This window comes from Petaurus breviceps, unplaced genomic scaffold, assembly GCF_028583685.1.
Source record: "Petaurus breviceps papuanus isolate PSGF00001 unplaced genomic scaffold, PetGlider_PUasm1.0 558, whole genome shotgun sequence".
Taxonomy (NCBI): Eukaryota; Metazoa; Chordata; class Mammalia; order Diprotodontia; family Petauridae; genus Petaurus; species Petaurus breviceps.
Window position 1 is genome coordinate 1806710 of NW_027186376.1, and position 14887 is coordinate 1821596.

General features: G+C 50.7%; 2 protein-coding genes across 4 annotated transcripts in view; both read left to right on the plus strand.

Moving 5' to 3' along the window:
• XPNPEP3 (X-prolyl aminopeptidase 3) overlaps window positions 1-11097 on the plus strand; it is a 30498-nt gene extending 19401 nt beyond the window's left edge. Inside the window, exons 7-10 of the mRNA XM_069102872.1 lie at window positions 266-351; window positions 980-1160; window positions 3318-3438; window positions 7919-11097. Coding sequence (XP_068958973.1) covers window positions 266-351; window positions 980-1160; window positions 3318-3438; window positions 7919-8085 — 555 coding nt within the window. The 3' untranslated portion in view covers window positions 8086-11097. The remainder of the gene's footprint in view (window positions 1-265; window positions 352-979; window positions 1161-3317; window positions 3439-7918) is intronic.
• RBX1 (ring-box 1) overlaps window positions 1-14887 on the plus strand; it is a 434671-nt gene that overhangs the window by 407711 nt on the left and 12073 nt on the right. The gene's annotated exons all lie outside the window — the stretch shown is intronic.

Here is a 14887-nt window from a genome sequence, read left to right on the forward strand (position 1 = left end):
AGGCAAAGGAAAATGTGTGTAGGGAAGGGAATGATAGCCTGTGTGTGCATGACAGGTGACACCGGACAGTGGGTCAGTCACCACCTGTGGGCTGGGCCCTGGGTGAGCCAGACGGCCCCTTCAGACTGCAGGCCTCAGGGAAAACTTGGCAGGCTGTGTCTATTCTTGGTCAGATTCTCCTTCCTGAAAGAAAAAGAGAAAGCACGGACAGAGAGAAGAGTGTGCTGTGCTAGGTCCCCGTCTGATTCTCCTTCCTCCCCTCCAGGATGGGGAGATGGTGCTGCTGGACGGAGGCTGTGAATCAGCCGGCTACACAAGCGACATCACCCGCACGTGGCCGGTCAACGGGAGGTAGGCCCTGGGATCGTCATGGCAGCGGGGAGGCTTCTGGGTGTGCTCCGCCAGGAGGCCTGGGGATGGAGTGGGCCATCAGACAGTCAGGAGGCCTCCGCATGTGGGGGGCAAGGCCAGGCCGTTTACAGCTCTCAGGGACTTGGATGCCCGCCTCACTTTGGGACTCTCCTCCCACCCATAGGAACCAGTACTGCATCTGGAAGTCTCGGACATGGAGCAGAGTTGTCTCCCCACAAGCTGGTTCCTGGTGCTTCCCTGATGGCAAGGCCAGCCCTTTAGAGGCACTGGAAGCAGATCAGGGCAATGATTTTTATTCATAGGATAGCTCAGCAAACATTCATTGAGCACCTACTGTGTGCTCAAAAACCCAGATTTGCGTCAGGGAGCCATCCAGTGTGACTTGCTTCTTTCACAGATGAGGCAGGCAAGGCCCAGAGAGATCACAGGGTTTGCCTGTGGTCACCCGTGTAGTCGTTTGGGGCCGTACTGAGAGGCCCAGGCTCTTTCCTCGGTCGTCCTTGGTGCTGCAGCCATCCTCACCCCTCTTCAAGCTCCCCTGACCTGTCTTCCCCTGTTCTGTTTTGGTGGTGGTCAAGCGACCCTTTCTTTCTCCCTTTCTCTGCAGGTTCTCTGCGGCGCAGGCGGAACTCTATGAAGCCGTGCTGGACATCCAGAAGGCATGCCTGGCCCTCTGCCGCCCTGGCAGGAGCCTGGAGAACATCTACAACCACATGCTGGGTCTGATAGGGCAGAAGCTGCAAGAGCTTGGGCTGGTGACCAGCCTCAGAGCCAACGGCATCATCAAGGTACACGCACGACTCTTCTGCTGGCCGGCCGGCCGGACGGCCTCGCTCTAGGCCCCTCCAGCTCAGGGGCCAGGGCCGAGGCCTGCAGTGTCGCCCCTGGAGCTGGACCCCGATCCCAGGGTGTCCTAGCCAGGCTCCTTTGGGCTGAGGATGATCTGAAGTGCACAGGGAGAGGCAATAGCTGGTTCTGCCAGCAGGGGGCAGACCTGTCTGCCATGAACCCTTCATCCCTTACCAAGATGGTGGTTTATGGGTACTTGTAAAGGGCCAGGCACAGGTTGGTCAGATTTCTTTGTAGTGAAACCGGTTAGGGGACCTCATTGCTTAGACTAGTTAATGTTCTGAGAGAGCGAGTGCATGAGCATGTGCATTTATTAAGCTCCTATTGTGTGCTACCCACTGTGCTTGAAGGCCATCAGGATTAATGTTGTCCTTTGGAAGATTTTGTCAAGATCTCAGACAAATAGAATTTATCATAAATTAAAAGACTCTGTTTTGGAAAAATCGCAGGTTACATCAAGCAAATATTTAGAGCTGGATCTCCCTGTGCCCTGAAAATGTCAAGTTTCCTGAGCCATTTTTATCTGAAAACAAAAGAACTAAATTCCTCCCAGTTCAGGCAACTTAGTAAATAGTAGTCTCAGTCTAATCTGCTAGTGAATGCTTAACACAGAGCCAAAAGGAATGAGTTAGTAATAGTAACAAGCTCCCTCCTCAGACTGAAGCCTGGGCAGGTGTGAAATAACTCAGAGCTTCAGAGGGAGGGGCATGAGAACCAGCTGTCCAAAGAAGAACAGCACCTGATCACCAGGAGGGAAGTGGCCGCCTGATGGGGATGTTTTTACTTTACTAGTTTTTTCCTGTCATCCTAGAATATCTAACCCAATCCTTTGGGGCTTTTTCAAATTTTTGAGTTCCAAATTTCCTCCCTCCAGCCTCCTCTCCCACCCCCACCATGAGAATACAAGCAATATGAGACCCATTGTACATGTGAAGTCATGCAAAACATATTTCCACATTAGCCACATTGGGAAAAAGAGGCAAGAAAATCAATCACTTAGTTAATTAAAAGATACTTCACTCTGCACTTAGAGTTCATCAGTTGTGTCTCTGCAGGTGGGCAGCATTTTTTTTATCATGGATCCTTTGGAATTATCTTAGGTCACTGCTGATCCAGATAACTAAGTGATGCACAGCTGATCTTTGCACAGTGTGGCAGTTACTGTGTGCAGTGATCTGCTGGTTCTGCTCACTTCACCTTGTTGCATCACTTCATAAATATCTGCCCAGGGTTTTCTGAAAGCGCCCTGTTCATCATTTCTTGTAGCACAATCATATGCCACAGCTTGTTCCGCCATTCCCCAGTGGATGGGCATCCCCTTGATTTCCAGTTCTTTGCCACCACAAAAAGAGCTGCTGCAAATATTTTGGAACATATGAGTCCTTTCCCTTTTTCTTTGATCTCTCTGGGATACAGACCCAGTAGTAGTATTGTTGAGTCAAAGGGTATGCATAGTTTTGTAACCCTTTGGATAGAGTTCCAAATTGTTCTCTGTAATGTTTGGATCAGTTCATAACTCCACCAACAGTACATTGATGTCTCAGTTTTCCCACATCCCCTCCAACATTTATCATTTTCCTTTTCTCTCATATTAGCCAATCTGATAGGTGTGTGAGGTGGTACCTCAGAGTTATTTTAATTTGCATTTCTCTAATCAGTAGTGATTTGGAGCTTTTTTTCCATATTGATAACTGTTGATACCCTTGATTTCTTCTGAAAAATGCCTGTTCATTTTCTTTGGTCATTTAGCAGCTGGGAAGTGACTCACTTTACTTTGCTCTTTACCATAATTCCTAAGGAAGGCTTTAAAAAAAAAATCCTATATTATCTTCATAGAATGAATGAAAGTTTGTTTGGTGCCTCTCAGAATTGAGTGTTCCTCAGGGGTGGGGTTAAGCTGAGGGAATGGGGCAGAAAGCCATCTGTAGCAGCCCAGGATCCCCTCCCAGGGAGACCTGAGTGGACAGTGGTGTGCACTGAACACTGAACACATGTGGTGGGGCCCCAGGCTCTAGCTGGGGGGCCGTGGAGGTGCAGGAGAGGAGAGGCGAGCTGTGTCTTAATGTCAGGTAAATTCCAGGCCTTGGCTTTTCTAGGCAGCTCGGAAGTACTGCCCCCATCACGTCGGCCATTACCTCGGCATGGACGTCCACGACACGCCAGACATGTCCCGCTCCCTGCCTCTCCAGCCCGGCATGGTGGTCACCATCGAGCCAGGTAAGAGCACCGTGTCTCCACATCATTTCGGGAAGCTTTGACCTTGAGCATACTCGAAAGGGAATATGCTTAGATTGTGTCTTCTCAGCCGAGGAGAAGCAGCAGCCTCTCCAAAACAGTCATCCCTCTGCTCTGGAGCTCAAGGAAGAGAAATGCAGCCCCTGCTCCACACTCCCGAGGCATCCCTCCTTGCACGTGAAGCCAGACCAGGGACTTCATGGGTCAGGGGAATGCCTGGGGAGGACCACAGGGCAGACTGGGAACCTTGCCTGGGCTTAAAGGCCCTCTCTCTGGCCTCTCTGCCTCTCAAGGTCTCTTCATTACCTACAGCCATTAGGGGCTGGTACATGTAAAGAGAATGCACACCCCTGGCATGGGAGTAGTCCAGGGACATCTGCTCTCGAGTCTTTCCCTCTGGGGCTTCGAGCAGCTCGTTTCCACATCTCTAAGACTCAGGGCAGGGGCAGGGGTGGGGGGGGGAGAGTAGTCCTCTGCCGCCTCTCTCCACCCCGTTTCTGTGACCAGATCATCTTCACCAGAGGTCTACCTCCTCAGCTGTCACCTCTGGTCTCAGAGAGGGGAAGCAGTGTGGTGCACAACCATCCCCAAGGCACAGACCAGGTCTGAGTTAAGGCTGTGCCTCTCTGCTCTGAGGAGGGCAGAGGGCACTGGCAGGGGCGAGCAGCCCCCAGGTCTGCTAACTACACCCCTTAAGGAACCATTAAGTGAGGGGGCACCACGGGCCTCAGGGCCATCATTGGCTGCTGTCCCATCCAGCTGCCCCGTCCCTTCCCTACCCATGTCTTCCCACCCTTTGGCTGAGGCACTGGAGGAGGAGCAGCCATTGGAGACCCTGCCCTGCTTCTTAGCTGCCAGCCCTCCCAGGAAAGGAGCTAGAGACACTGTTGGCAGCTCTGGCCCAAGCTGGAAGTCTGTGTTCCCTGTTGTCTGAGACACGTGCTTGATGCCCTCCAAGGAGAAGGGATGCGTGCAGAGACAGTCCATCCAGGAACAGCTGGGGCCCATCTCCCAGCCTTGTTTGTTCTCTGGATTGCATAATGTCCAGCAAATGGGAATCTCCCCAGTGGGACCATTGGGCCCCAGGTATGTGGGACCAGGGACAGATGATCAACAGGTAATCACCAGTTACAACCAGCTTTCTTACTGTAACCCTCCTTCGTGAGGGTTACCTCCACTCCTGGAGTGTCCCCCCTCAAGTGGGGCAACCTGTCAAGGGTCCCAGAACCCAGGCCTTAAGCCCGTCGCTTCTCCTGATAGGCGAGGGTCCTTGCCCAGGGGCACGCTGGCTCCTCACAAAGAGGGCATCCAGGGAAGTCCTCAGCACCTGCTTTTGTGTGCAGGGGGAGCAGCCAGTGCTTCAGGTTTCCACACAGGAAGGAGCCTACAGCACCTTAGGAACCTTATGGGGTGTGGGCAGACTTCGGGACATGGAGCTGGGCAGTTTGGGAATGGCACAGTTGTCTCCTGGGTGGCTCTTAGCTCAGTCCGCTAGGATCTTCCTCCTTATGGCTGCCCATCTTCTGCTTTCTCTTCCTCAGTCTGATCTCTGCTGGATGTAGAGATAAGTCAGGATTTCAAGAGCAGGTCATCATGTCCCACTCCCTTGGGGAGAATGAATATAGCCAGCCTAGTTAGCAGGCATGCACGCTGGTGTCTGGGAAGCCCCCTTTGTCCTTGCCTAGCCCACTCTGCGGCATCAGCTTGCCAGACCGTGATAGTGATGGAGTCATCACCTGGCCCGGCATTCCCTTGGCTACTTGCCACCCTGCAAGCCGAACTGCACTGTCGAGCCATCCCAAGTCAGCATTGTTCATCTTGGAAGTGACTGACCCCTTTCTCCCTGACAGTGGCCTGGGGACAGCTGGTACCTGTCAAAGCAAAAATGGTTCTAGATTAAGCTGTGGATTCCCTCAGGTGGTCTGGGTCATTTCAGAAAACTCGAGGAATTCTTTGTTTGGGGGGGCAGGGGCTTCCCATGCTGCCACTCAAACGTACCCCTAGATGTTATAGGAATCATTCTCATCTCCCTTGGACTTGTGGTCAGGGTCTTGGGGTTCCTCTGGCCCAAGTAGCCTAGACCCAAACATCTCCTTAAGAGTCTTCTGCTACCTGGGGACCCTAATCCTATCAGGGCTGTGCCATTGACCTTCAGAATCAGATGGTCCATTTCCAGACAAATCAGTCAGTCAATCAGTAAGCACTGATTAAGAACCAGCCACATGCTAGGCACTCTAGATAGGAATCCGTATTTCAAGTTGAGACGGACAAGGCTGAAATACAGCCTGAATTCCTCCCTCCCTTCCCTCATCTAACCAGCTAAGTAGCTGGCCTCCATTCAGCTGAGAGACCGTGGGTGCTTTCCATTGTATTTTGCCACAGTGAGGTTCCTTTATTACATACTGACTTTCAGCGTTTTCCCAGGCCTCGTTTCTCTTCAGGCCTCTTGGTCTCTGATCCTGGATAAAATTGTCAGTTCATGGATGGTGTGGTGCTCTTCAAGGGTCCAGGTCTCACCTGTATCGAGCCAGGTAGAAGGGGGAGGGGACTCGGAATATCATGGCCCATGTGGGGTCCTCTTGGCAAACTCCAGCTCATTTGACAGATGAGGAAACTGAGGCAAACAGGGTGAAGTGACTTTCCCAGGGTCACACAGCTAGTATCAGAGGTTGGATTTCTCCAGGAAAGGGGCTCTATCCACTGTACCACCCAGCTGCCTCTTATTGTGTGAGACTTTGAGCATTATTTATACAGCCCTATCAGTCCAAGATTAAACTGAACACCTCGTTGAAGTCTTCCATTTTATGTAAGCTTCAGAGTCCACTGTTGCGGAGCCATCGCAGCAGGTGGTGAGACATGCGTTTTGTCCTCCTTTCCCTAGCTCAGCGCTTCCACAAGGCCAAGGCTGCCTGCACTCTGTACAGGCCCCACAGCTGTTCAGGTAGTGGCTTGTTTGGCAGATCCTCCCGTTCTCATCCACAGCACCTCCTCAGGGCACCCTGCAGGACTACCCAGCTTTCCCTTGCCTCTCGACATTTCCCTGTGCTTTCTCATTTGCCTCAGAGAAAGGTGTGAATGTCTAATGGGTCCCCTGATGTGACTGATGCTGTGATTTTGGGAGTGAAATCTGGGGCACTGCCACGGCTGCACATGCCGTCTCTAGCTCATGAACCAGTGATCTCCACCTCCAGCTACTCCATCTGAGATTAAACTTTTCAGTTATGAAATTGCAGAGATTGGAGCTGGAAAGGCTTGCAAACCCAGTGGATCCAGCCTGCCCTTTGACCACTGTGGTCCCATCTTGGTTGTGGCATTTCAGAAGCCAGGCTGCTCCCTGCCCCATGGAGTGGGTCCAGGGGGCTTTAGGGAGGTGCGCTGTGGAATTGTCTTTTGCTTCATTTTTTGCCTGATTATTCCCCTTGAGGCCACAGAAGGGAAAATGTCAAAGCCATTTCTCATGGGAAGTGTTCTGTGGCATCTGTGCTAGATCCTTCCTATCTCTCTTCTCCCATTGAAACTATTTCGAAGGTCAAGTGAAGTTCTTGGTCCTGGGTGGTGCAGCCTCACCCTCACATTCTTTGCCTCAGTGACATCCTCACAAATGTCCCCTGTTCAGGACCTGGTGAGCTTGTTTCATGGACAGTGGCAAGAAGCAGAGTCAACAGAGATGCAGGAAATAGGACTGTCTTCCCCTGGCCCTTTTTAGTTCCAGCCCACCAGAAACATGCCATGCCTTCACTTCCAGGGTCAGGAGGAACCTAGCTAAGCCTCGGCCACAGCGGTATTTGTTGTGCAGGGAAGGTGGCAGAAGCTTGTGTTTTGTTCTCCCTCCCTAGTGGCCAGTCACACACTTTACATACTGGCCACGTCCAAAATAGGTTTCAGTCCTAACTCCATCAACTCTTCATCGGGCATCAACCCCTGGAACGGTGGTCGGAGCACCTGAGCCCCTCCGATCAGATGTCCGAGTGTGCCTTCTCCTGGTTCTGTCCACCTCACTCTGTACCAGTTCACGTCTTCAAGTCTTCCCACCGAAATGCGCTTGGGTTCCCTTCCTTACATACGCGGCAGTTTGTCCAGCCACGCCCCAGCTGACGAGTCCTCCCCTCACTTCTGTCTCAGTACTGTGATGAGCTGCTGTACTTTCCTACACAGAAGATGATCTCTTCGGTATAGGCCTAGCAGTGTTGTTTCTGGGCCAGTTTAGTGACTTTGGGGGCCCATTTCTCAGTTCCTTTCCAGAACAGCTGGACCATCCAACAGCACAGTGGAGGTGACATGGGTGTGACCTCAGAGCTGCTTGAGTTTGCCTTCCTCTCGTTTTTAGTGCCTTGGAGTATTTCTTTATATGGTTACAAGAAGCTTGGGTTTTTCTAGTTACAGCTGCTTTGGCAGCTGTCCTGTGCTGCCTTCTCTTCTCCTGGGCAGTCACTGTGTCCCTCCCCTTTTCTTCTGTTCCCAGGCATCTACGTTCCTGAAGATGACTGTGACGCTGCTGAGAGATTCCGAGGCCTCGGTGTGCGCATTGAGGATGATGTGGTGGTGACTGAGGGCTCGCCGCTCATCCTGTCTGCAGATTGTCCCAAAGAGATGCACCACATAGAGCAGATCTGTGACCGGGGCTCCTGACCTCTGCACCTGTGTCTGCACACACACACCTCCAGGATCCTCATTCTGTGTATATGCATATACGTATATATGTGTATATGCATATATATAGGTATATACTTCCTTCTTTGGGAGTAGGGGAGGAGTCCTTATGTGGACATTTTCCTTTTATACTTGGGAAGCCTGAAGAGGGAATTATTCAACTATACATGAACATAGCTCTGGAAAAACAAGGAACTGTCTGCACACCGGTAGTGACTTAGGCCAGCATAAGGTTTAAAGGTAAAGGGTGGGTGAGGTAACCATCTCCCCTTGGCTTTAATTAGTAAATCATTCATTGTCAAAGGCAGAAAAAAGATGCCCATCTCCTGCCCTCCCAATCAAGCCCTCTGTGTTCCTGCTTCCAGGGGCTCCATCCTTAAGGCTTCCATATGATGTGTTTTTTGAGGGTTCACTGCCTGAACCTGCCCTAGAGACCACAGTCATTGACCTGGAAATCAGGCAGGAAGCTCTTGGCTTCTCCTTCCTCTCTCCTCTGCTTCTCTCCCGTGGGTCTTCAGTTGGGTGAATGGGGCCTTATGCCTGTTGTTGCCCATAGTCCACAACCAAAAGCCTTCAGCTGACCGCTGTATGTCCAGGACTCTGGTTGACTGTCTGGTGAGGCTACAGCCTCGGTGCATGTGAAGGCTTGGAGTCCATTCTGTCTGCTCTTGTGGCTTAGAGGACAGGAGAGGTGCTTGGTTCTGGACAGACCCTGAAAAGCCACACTTTTCCTCACCTTCTCATGCCTTCCTATAGCTAACCCTCCCTGAGTGGTTCCCATTCCTTGGTCAGGTCCCCTCTCTTCTCTGGCCGGTTAGCACAGTGATGTCACCTGCCTCCTTCCTGAGGCTGCAGCATAGTCTGAGCAGGGGAGACTTGCTATCTCCCCCACTACTTGGCTAAGGGCAGTGCTGATGCTGATAAAGCCTCTGATGAGCCTTCAGCTGTCCCTGCTCCCCTCTGGGCACACCCAGCTCTGGCCTTGGTGCTGGGGCCCGGAAAGGGAGGAAGTATTAAGAAAGGGTTAAGAGTCAGGGCAAAAATCAAAGCCCCAACTTCACGAAGTGCCAGTAAACGGGCCGTGGATTGTTTAATAAACACATCAGGGCAACGAGCTTGAGAAGTGACACCCTTTGTGAAGCCCTGGAAGGGTGCCTATCTGATAGGAAGACTGGAGAGAGATATGGAGGAAGCCAAGGGCAGGCGCTCCATTGGGAGGCAAGGATAATGTTACAGAGGCAGAGTGTTACAAATTATATCCGGGCTGCCCTCCCCCCATCTCCTCCGAGATGGGGCCCATGGCGGCTGGACAGCTGGAGCAGGTGTCCACAAGGAGGCCTGGAGAGCTGAGACGTCCCTTTAGAGCCCTGACCCTGAGCACGCATGTGAGCACACACTCCCTCGCCTGGGCCCCAACTTGGCCTTGGCATCCCCCACCTTAAATGGAGAAGATGAGACAGGCAAGGCAGAAGGGCTTCTTTTTACTTGGGGTCCTTGAATAAAAGATTGCCTTTTCTTTCTACATAGCATTCCTTGTGAAAGAACACAGAGTAACAAGTCTTCGACTTTCTGGCTAAGAAGCCAGCCAGTCTTGGGCAGAACACTTGCTTGCTTTGATACTTACCTCCTCATTCCCTCACAAAGAAACTTTCAAGTCACTGGGTTCTTGGTTCTGGGCCCTAGAGCTCAAAGTGTGCCTTCTAGCAGAATTGGGGTGATGTTCTGGCCATTGTTCAGTCTTTCCCAGCACCCCCACTGGCTCCTCCTGGATACTTGAACTGAACGACTGGTGCTCTCAAGGTCAAAGCCAAGCACAGTCATCTCGAAGACTGTTCTGTGAGGTATCTGGCTTTGCTAGCTTTGGGGTTTGGAGAGCAGATTGTTGTTCTACGCAGGGTACAGCCTGGGTGCATCCCATAAAGATGCCATCTTCCAGCCAGAAAAGTATTAGATCCTTTCCATGTCCACCTGCACCCCCATGTGAAAACTTGATTAGGCAGTGACAGGGAAGAAACTCAAATAGACTTTTACTCGTTTTTCTCCTGAGTGAGGGTTGAGAAAACTTTGAGGAACACTGCATCGACGCACAGTGAAGTTGTTATTTCAAGGTGGCCATTGTTACTTGTATTTATATCAGGAAAGAATCTGGTTTTTTCCTCCTTGGTTTCTGGGTGAAGAGAGGAGAAAGCAGCAGCCCCACTGCTGAGATGTCGCCATTTGGTGGGGGTGTCAGATCTCAAAGCATCTGTGTTGGAATTCATTCTAGAAAGCCTCCCCTCCTCACTGAGAGCAAGGGTCATTTTAAGATGTATCAGAGTCTGGCTTCAAAGGCGCCGGGTGAGTCCCTCAGGGACTTAGGGCTTGCTCAGCTCCAGCCACAGAAAGCTCCTCTGCTTTTCCCATGGTGGCAGAGAGAAGGTCCAGCAATAGCAGAGGAAATCGGCTGTTGCTTTTGAGGAGGTGGGTAGGCAGTCTGAGGCTTGGGGGGCTTTTTGATTTTGGTCTCATTTTTGCCATTTAGTCAAACAGTGTTAAAATCAGACTAGAACTAACAAAACCTTTGTCCTGAGGGTAGTGTCCCTTTAAGCTGATGAGTTTGCTCAGATGCTGTGCTAGGCCAGTCCTTAACTGGAACAGGACAGAAAGGTTGGATCACAAAAATACCTCATGGCTCCCTTGGGGGAAGACTGTCTCTTCTCTTATTCCGAGGCCCTTCCCAAGTTCACGGAACAGCTGGGTGTTCCTGACTGTCCTCTGCTTCCTGTACCCATGGGGAAATCATGGCACATTCATAGCAGTGGTCTCCTCACGGAGTAGCTGATCTCAACCAGCATTCTGACAGTTTTGTGAACTTACTATACGTGCTATGAATATTGAATTTGGATAAAATGCTGTTACTTTGTAAAGACTTGTCCACCAAGATATCAGGTATTTCCCAACAAGGGAAAAAATTGTTACCAGTGTTTAAAAATTAAACTGCAATATACTGTATGTTGCTTCTGGCCTCATTGTCATGTTTCAGAAGCCAAAGGTTTCTTCTGGGATTAAAGGTGTAAGTAATTCCTTTTTCACAAAGCACTCATTAGCTCAGGGATCCAGTGAGCAGACATCTAGGTCCTTGGTGCAGCCCAAGTTGAGTCCAAGTTTTACAAAACATCCTTTTTTATTAAGGGGATTTGTTCCATGAAGTTTGGATTTGGTCAAAGGTTCATACTTGACCTAGAGAGCCACATGTGGCCTCAAGGCCAAAGGTTCCCCAACCCTGCCCTAGTCCGAAAAACTGGCCACAGGGAAGATCATTTTTTTTGGTAGAATGGGGTCAGAGAAGTTCCTGAATGAGGTGACTTCTGTCTTAGGCACTGAAGGAGGGAGAAAGGCCATCAAAATATAGGGTGTAGTCCTTTCCAGATCTGAGAGAAGGGTTAGAAAAGGCATGGAAGCAGGGAAGCAGGAGGGTGGACAAGGATTCCCATTTGAATGGAACATCGAGCATGTGTCATAAGCTTTCCAGGGAAAACCCTTTGGAGACAAAGGCAAGATCTCTAAGCTAACATGACAAGTGAGAGGCATTCCACCATAGAACACAGAAAACCAAGCTTTGAATCTGGGAGAGATCTGGATTCAGGTCCCACTTCTTACACTATGTGACCAGGCAAATCTCAGTGCCCAAGGCAGTGCTTAACAGTGGATGTTGGATAATGTACATGGATATACAGGAAAGAAAAAGGAGATGCAGAGCTTTCCTGTCTCTCAAGTGGCTCCCCAACCTCCATTCTTAGAAAAAAAAAAACACGACTTAAATCATGGGAAGCATGAAATTGTCAGGTGCGGCTATTTCCAGTCAACCCCAGAGGGGTTTCCAGAAGGAAGGTGGAGAGTGGTAAGTTCTCTAGGCTTCAGACCTGGATCTTGGTCCAGACTCACATTCCCTGGCTTGTGTGACCTTGAGCAGTTCGCTTCTTGAGGGCCCTTTTGAAATGAAGGCACTGGACAAAGGGATCGCTAAGGCTCTTTCCCATCCCAACTTTCTGTGATAATAGGAAGGAAACTGTCATGATGGAGTAGAAAGAACTATCTAATCTGTCTGCTAACCTCTGAATGAATCACGTCCACAAAAGCCCCATTCAACATATGGCCCTGTCCAGCCTTTGAAGACCTCCCAAGAAGAACCCATTACCCCCAAGCAGCCCCCTCTACTTTTGCTACGCTCTCATCAGTTCCCCTTGATGCAGAGCCAGAATCTGCCTCTAACAATTCTTCAGGGTCTGTGGACTCTGGGGCCAAGCAGACCAAACTTCATCCTTCTTCCCTAAATCAGCCCTTCAGACACTTGTGAGACAAGGAGCCTTTATCTTCTCCAGAGTAAACATGGCCAGTTCCTTCAGTGATGTTCAGATGGCTCAATCTGGGTGCCCTCTTCACCCATCCTAAAAGGTGGCCCCATTCCCGGCCTACCCTCCTGCTGAACAAGATGGTCCAGGTGTGGCCTGACCAGGGCAGGACACGGGGAGCCCATCACCTGCCCTGATCCTAAGAGGAAATAAGAAATAAGCCTTTGGGGCTGGGATTTTAGCCCCTGCTTGGATAAGGAATAATTATCATCTTAAAACTTGACCAACAAAAGCTCTTTGGATCAGCACAGCCCATGTATTACAGCCTCAGTGTCTCTGCAAGGCTGGGCTCGCCCCATGATGGCTCTGTGTTTGTCCAATGCTGGCACCAGAGCAATGAGTAAGACAAGGAAATGGAGCACAGGCAGCAGCCTCTGTGGAAGGTAATCACTGCAAGGCCTCCCGTGGTCACAGTCTGCTCCTGTCCTATTTTCTTGAGAGCAGATTTCAATCCATGAAAGCCTCGAACTGGAGAGTGAATCCAATGAATCTTGTGCCTCTGAGGCCCTGGGTTCAAAACCCTGCTCTAACCTCCCTGGAACCTGGTTTTCTCATCTGTTAAATGAAGGGGCTTGACCAAGAGAAGGCCTCTGAGTCATGAGTTTGCCATCAGGATTCCAACTTGTTAGAGTGGAGGAGTCTGGTCAAGGTGAAACCTGAAAAACACTTAGAAATGGCCCCAATGGGCAAGACGATTAGAAATGTGGGTTAGCTGCTTAAAGTGGCTCCCAGAGAGAGGAGGAAAGAATGAATGAAGTATTTAAGTGCTTTCTGCCAAGTAAACTCTGGGAATACAGGAATGACCAAGCATGAAACCTGTCAACAGCTACAAGGAAATTGAAATATACCTTATAAAAAATCATAAAGAAAAATATCCCATCTTGTCATGTCCAGTGGCATTTTGGGAAGGCATAAAGTGTGCACACTTGTCTGCAGTGAGCTCACTGCTTAGCTCACATTCCTGGCTCACAGCAAATGTTTAATAACTGGTCCATCTATAATATGCACCATCTGTATCTACTTACCTTTAGACCTATGTATCTACCTATCTCTGGCTTTTTAAAAGGAGGTTGGAGAAGACCTGTTCTGTTTAGTGTAGGAAAGTATGTTCTAGATCTCATTTCCCAACACCAAAACTCTGAATGTCTGAAAAACAGGCATCCAGCGACAGGGACCTGGCTTTCCCTTGGCCTCCAGCCGTCCAAGCTTGCTGGGAGGAGGTTGTCTTGGGTCATGATAGCCTCCCAGAGCACCTGCCCACTTTAACACTGCACAGTTCTTTCACCTGGCAGGTGAGGAAAGGTGGTAACTGTTAACCCAAAGCAGCATTTCCAGAGCTACGGAGAGAACGAAACCCTAGGGGAAAGGCTGAATTTGGAATTAGAAAACGGGCAGTTGATCCTAATTCTGCTACCTTTCCTTTTCTAGGTCTCAATTTCCTCTGTAAAAGTAACGAGGGTGGTGGGTCAGTTAGTCTCATCAAGGGGTCACATATTCAAAGCCTCAAATTTCAAAGAATCAGTTTCTGGGTTGGAAGCAACCTCGGCGCCAGCAAGACGGTGAACAGAGGTGCTCCCCTCTCCAAAGGGCCCTTCTTGCACAGCCTTTGCTTGAAGACCCCTATTAGAGAGGGATGGGAGGGAGGGGGGCTCTTCGCCTCTAGCTCTAAATGAAAAAGGCTATGAAAGCTAGAGGAAGAGGAAGGGCCGGTTGTGAAGGAATGGGTTTTTGTATCCGGAAGATTTGGGGGTGACGGGCGACGCTGTAGGTTCTTGTGAAAGATGAAAAGGAGATTGTTGAAATGTGGAGACCCCCGAGGGATATGAAGGCTTTGTGGAGTTGGGGGGGGGATCTACAGGAAACTGAGGAGATTCAAGGACCCCAAAGACCCTTGAGGGTTGTGAGACAGTGGAGGAAGCTTCGGGAAAGGTAGCTGGGTCCCAAGAAAGGTCCGATCTTGGAGATATTGGGGGGGCAGTAGCGGGGGCGTCCTGGAGAAGACTTGGGGATTAGAGAGGGGTGGAAGAGTCCTTTAGGGGTGCAACGAAGACCCAGGATGGAGATAGGGATTTTAGGGGAACGGCGTGTACGGGGGTAACGAGGGAAACGAGATTGGGGGCCCGAGGGGAGTCTCGAGGGTTCTTTGGGAGGGGCTGAGCGGGGTCTCCTCTCATCAGGGACCAGGAAGAAGACACGATCTTGGAGGATGGGGGTTTGGAGGTGTAAGGGGGACGCTGGAGTTCTGGGGTCCCAGAAAGCTCATGGGGGTCCCGTGGGGCCCCCGGATCTCGCGGGGGCGGGGGGAGACTGCGTAGGTGGAGGTGCCGTACGTGTGCACGCGCGCGGGTACGTGTCTGCAAGTGCGTACTAGGGCCGGGGCGGGTCGGGGG